The 4,943-nt window shown below is 53.9% G+C and overlaps 2 protein-coding genes across 2 annotated transcripts; both read left to right on the top strand.

The window, feature by feature from the left end:
- Positions 1-1,335: 1,335 nt before the first annotated feature.
- GGS23DRAFT_500442 (3-oxo-5-alpha-steroid 4-dehydrogenase) lies at positions 1,336-2,721 on the top strand. The gene is made up of 2 exons (XM_051514467.1): positions 1,336-1,551; positions 1,610-2,721. Exons 1-2 carry the CDS (start codon positions 1,471-1,473, stop codon positions 2,384-2,386), a joined length of 858 nt encoding a protein of 285 aa, XP_051373158.1. The 5' UTR covers positions 1,336-1,470; the 3' UTR covers positions 2,387-2,721.
- GGS23DRAFT_500443 (histidine phosphatase superfamily) lies at positions 2,722-4,569 on the top strand. The gene has a single exon (XM_051514468.1). It carries the CDS (start codon positions 3,057-3,059, stop codon positions 4,308-4,310), a length of 1,254 nt encoding a protein of 417 aa, XP_051373157.1. The 5' UTR covers positions 2,722-3,056; the 3' UTR covers positions 4,311-4,569.
- The last annotated feature ends 374 nt before the right edge of the window (positions 4,570-4,943 follow it).

The raw sequence follows: 4,943 nt of genomic DNA, 5'->3' as shown, positions 1-4,943 counted from the left end.
GTGCGGAATTGCATAGCTGGCGCGTGCCTCATCGGCCAAGACAACCCGGAAGCCAAGCCAGCGAAATGAGAACGGGCTGGCCACGCCCGCCCGCAGTCTCGAAAAACATCCTTTAGGTACCTAGGTAAGGTATGTGCTTCCAGGAACTGTCCACTATAGATACGTAGCGTTAAAATCGTGTTTGGGGCTGTGCATTTTCCGATCATCGCTAGCTTTCGCACAGCTGGCTTGGGCCTATAATAATGATTACTAGTATATGTATACTCGGGTCTGGATAATATACCTAGGTACCCAAGGCGGGGCGAGACCAACTCCGTAGCCGACCCGGCCACGATGACGCAACTAGGTACGCGCGCACATTTGCCGCTTCGCTAACTAAACGATGGCTTCCTGGTGGTATACTCATATAGTTAGCCGCCTCATATGCTGCTGCATGGAGCCGGAAGCTTAAAGGGATGCCGCTGTCCCGTCATGTGAAGTTTGGCGTCGACCGCGGGGACATGAGACGACCAAAGGATAGTCGCGTCTCTACCCAGGGATTGCGATGACTAAGATGGACAAGAGAACCTCATTGGTTCGAGTATCGCATCCGATTCTTCGCATCGGATATTCACCTTCTCCCATCCTCCGATTCCCATCCTATCTAGGTAACCATCGAAGTCCTTCTTCAACCAAACTAAGCCAAGTACCACACCTACGTCATATAATAACGGGCCACCCTTTTAACAGGCTATCTTATCTTTATTCAAAAGCCTTAAAAGACGCTCTTATATAAATTAATTAACTTATTTAAATAAATTCTTAAAATTATAAAAGATATACTAAATTAAAGCACGTTACTTTATTAATTTTTAAAGTATATTAAAGTCTTAGTTATATATAATAATTAGATGTAATATAGTAATTAGTATCTTTTTTATCTTTACTTGATTAAAAAATGAGTAAAAAAAATAACTAAAAGAGAAGTTAATTTTATTAATTAAAAATAATTTAACTACTTTAATTAATATAAGGGAAAGCTTATATAATATGCTATACTTAGTTAAAAAACTGTAATTAATATAGTATTAGGATATGTAACCGCTTCTCTCGTATATAATTAGCTCTTAGAGGCGCGGTTTTAGTAGAGAGTACCTGTCTTCTTTTTCCTCCTCGTACAGCTTTATCCCTTTAATTTATACCCCTTTACCCGGCGAATAGCTCTTGAAACCGTAATACCAGCCATAGCTTACCGTTGCATCGGCGGCAAAACCGCTTCGTATACCTACGCCACCACTCATTATTCTTATCCTGTTGCCTTGGCACTTCTATCCACTCGCGGCTCTCATGGTCTAATCCGCTAACTACGAGATTTCGAGCCCCCTTCGCTAAAGTACCTAGGCGCCGAAGCGGACCCAGCCTCGCCTTCTTTGGTCCCTCCGAGCACACACATCTCAATCCAAGCCCGCACCGAGCTGCGCACCCCTCATCATGGCCATCGTCCAAGACTGGCTGCCCGCCAGCAGAGAAAACTACGAGACCATCCTGTTTTGGTGGAAGCTGTACCCTCTGGTGAGATTTCATACTGTGCTCTCCCCACCCGACTGACTGACCAACCAATCGAACGCAGCTTGCCTCAATGCAATGGCTCAGCTCGTGGTATGGCATGGGGAAAACCTCCGTTCAGAGTAGATTCAACCTGCCGGGGAGGATTGCGTGGATGACGATGGAAGCCCCAGGCTTCACCACCCTCCTGTACATCGTGAGCACCCTCCCTGCTCAGCATGGCATCACCGACCTTCCCTGGCAGAATAAGGTCCTCGCCGGTCTCTTTGTCATCCACTACACCTACCGCGCCATCATCTTCCCCATCATTCAGCCGTCAATGTCGCCCATCCACGTCCTCATCTGGGCCAATGCCATCTTCTTCCAGCTTTGCAACGCAACCTGCCTCGGAAGCTGGCTGGCGGCTTACGGTCCGACCACCCAAGAGGAGTGGGATGCCCAGACCTGGTCGGTACCGCAGTTCGCCTTCGGCCTTGTCGTCTTCTACGTCGGGCTGGCCGCCAACTACTTCTCTGACGAGGAGTTGCGTGAAATCCGCCGGGGCGAGCTCCGGCGCCAGGCGAAACTGAAGCTCCAGGGCAAGGTTGTCGACAAGCACTACGAAGTACCCCAGAACGGACTCTTCAAATACATGCTGTACCCCCATTACTTCATGGAATGGATCGAGTGGCTCGGATACTGGATTGCTGCCGGCGTGGCATGCACCCCCGCCAGGTGCTTCTTGCTCAACGAGTTCTCCGCCATGCTCCCCCGTGCGATTTCCGGCGGTAAGTGGTACAGGCAGAGGTTTGGAGACGATAAGATCAAGGGCAAATATGTCATCATCCCTGGCGTCTACTAGCCAGACGTGCCCGAGGGCATGTATATGGACAATCCGATTTGCTACGTGTTTCGACCAGGGAAAGCAACATCATCAAGGCCGAATTAACGGTACATCTAGGACTCCCCTATCCCGCCCGGCGGTATATTCCAGGGACGGGCTGACCTCGAGGAATTCTCGAATTTTCCAAGCATCCGTCCGTGAGCCTCCTCAAAACGAAGCGGCCAGCACGCAATGTAGAGATGATTTACATGATCTGGCTCTTATTCGAATTTATACATTGGCTTATTTTTACCGTACCTAGCCTATGACAGTCTCCTCCTAGTCCCGATAGGCGGGAAGAATTATCGCCTCCCCTCTCTAGTTTATTTCTCAATTTTGCTACATCTACGCACCCCCATGCTGTTTTCCACGTACGGTATGCCGCCGTAGCACTAGACGGTTCCGTTGTCTCGTAAGACAAGCATATTGTTGTGACATGCAGGGACTGTTTGGGAACTTCATTGTGCAATGTGTATGATGTTTATTTGGTACATAAGTAGTGATGCCCCTTTTCGGAAGGTGAGGCTTGCCAAGGCTTTATTTACCATAACCGCTCTAAGAGACTCGACAGTGTGTTTCCTTTGATCGAATATCGCATCTTTGGCGGGGCAACGAAGCGGTTGCATCTAAGTACGCAGTCCCCATCGCGATGGTGGCGACAATCCACGTCGTGCGTCACGCGCAGGGCCTCCATAATGTGCCTTCGTTCGGATGGAACACCCCCGACCCGCATCTTACCACAGAGGGCCTCAACCAATGTGCGGAGCTACAGAGGTCGTTTCCTTACATGGACAAGGTGGTGTGCGTCCTAGCGTCGCCGTCAAAGCGGGCAATCCAGACGGCGCTACTCGCCTTCGGACAGGCCCTCGCGGCCAACCCCTCGCACGCCGGGCGCCAGGTTGTGCTGGTGCCTGACCTGCGCGAGATCGGCAATTACCCGTGCAACGCCTGTTCGTCGGCCGAAGAGCTGGCCGAAGAGTTCTCAAACGCCATCAACCGCGAGTACCTCAAAGACGACTGGAACGGCGGCGGACCCTCCAACCCCCATTCGCTGTCCGAGGTGCTGGCGCGCGTCGAGCGGGCCCGGAGGATGATCCTGGACGTCGCGCAGCGCTGGAACCATGCGGGCGACGCGCACATCGTCGTCGTCAGCCACGGCAATCTCAGCGCCCGCCTGACCGAGGACATTAGCGGCACCGCGCCCGTGAAGGGCCCGGCCTGGTTCAACGCCGAGCTGCGCAGCTACCACCTCGCGAGGGGCAGCGGCCCTACCAACGCGCCCTACCTGGTCGAGACGGCCGAGAGCAAGGCCCGAACTCAAGGGAGGCACGTGGCTATCCACCCCAGGCCACCGCAGCCGGGCAGGCGAGCAGTCGATGGGTTAATGGCGCCGGCGCCACCGAGAGTAGGACTCGGGAGCGCCAACGCGCAGACCGCCGGCGGGACGAAGCAGCAGGGACCCGGCACGGGACGGAACGTCGAGGAGATGCAGAGGAACCTGCGGAATCTAGGGTTCGGCGCGAACGCGACACCGCCTGCGGCCAAGGTGCCGGCGCCGGCGGCGGGCAGCGAAAAACCGGGGTCTTTGAGCTCTCCAGACGCCCGTAGTGGCGGGTTGACAGAATTCGACAAGGTACTGCAGGCCCCCAAGATCCCGCTTAGCTCCCACCCAGTGCAGGAAGCTGCCCGGACACAGGGGACTGCGCAGACTTCGGCGGCCATGCGGGCTTTGCTCGCTGCGCAGGCCTCGGGACTTGCGCCGGCTTCGGGAGCTACACAGGCAAACGCGGCCCCGCCCGCGCAGCAAGGAACCGACGAGGCGAAGCAGGGTGCTGGGAAGGCGGAGCCCGCGGCCGAGAACCCGGCGGACAAGAGGAGGAGGAGGAGGTTCTTCTTCTGGTAGGTGGCGACGGCCCTCCCCCACTTGGGACGGCGAGGCTCCGGGGGACGAGGTCGTTCGGATGGACTATACCCCCCGGGTAGATCTCCGGCGGTTAGTTTTGATTTACGCGAGTGTCCATGATACCCCCTCCCTATACCAGGTTCAGACGGAAACGGGACATCCAACAAGATGACGCCGTCGACGGCAGGTTTGGGTGCGATAGTAGATAAATTAATAATAAATCTTACGTATACGACCTATGGCTTCTAGCTCAAAACTCTTTAGGAAGAAACTAGAAATTATGCTGTGTGTTCTCTTGATAAGATGTGGTCTGCGAGACAAGTGGGTGGTGCAGGGATGATGTACTTGGTATTAATGCCGTAACTGGGAGAGGGAGAATGTAGATGTGATAGGACAACCCCCCTTTCTACACGAACCCCTTAATATTCGAACAACACCTTGCTGCGCTGTACGCATGGATCCGGATTGCTGGCACTCTCGATTTCCTGTTGCGGCAGGACCCGAAACTCCCGTTCTCGCGCCTGGCGTCATTTACAGGCTACATCCCCCTCTCTCCGTCGTCGGTTCAGTGCGCGAGGTCTTTGGGAATTCTGCGCAAATCTTCCAGTGTCGCCGAGCAGTTGGAGCGGCAGA

This window comes from Durotheca rogersii (assembly GCF_024521655.1).
Source record: "Durotheca rogersii strain YMJ 92031201 chromosome Unknown GGS23scaffold_7, whole genome shotgun sequence".
Classification (NCBI taxonomy): Eukaryota; Fungi; Ascomycota; class Sordariomycetes; order Xylariales; family Xylariaceae; genus Durotheca; species Durotheca rogersii.
Note: the sequence above shows the minus strand (reverse complement) of the source record. Positions and strands in the feature narration are given on the sequence as shown.

Excerpts from the sequence above, each read along its gene's own strand:
- GGS23DRAFT_500442 (XM_051514467.1), top strand. The coding sequence starts at position 1,471 with ATGGCCATCGTCCAAGACTGGCTGCCCGCCAGCAGAGAAAACTACGAG. Across the intron at positions 1,552-1,609 it reads GGTGGAAGCTGTACCCTCTG|CTTGCCTCAATGCAATGGCT; the intron begins GTGAGATTTCAT and ends AATCGAACGCAG.
- GGS23DRAFT_500443 (XM_051514468.1), top strand. The coding sequence starts at position 3,057 with ATGGTGGCGACAATCCACGTCGTGCGTCACGCGCAGGGCCTCCATAAT.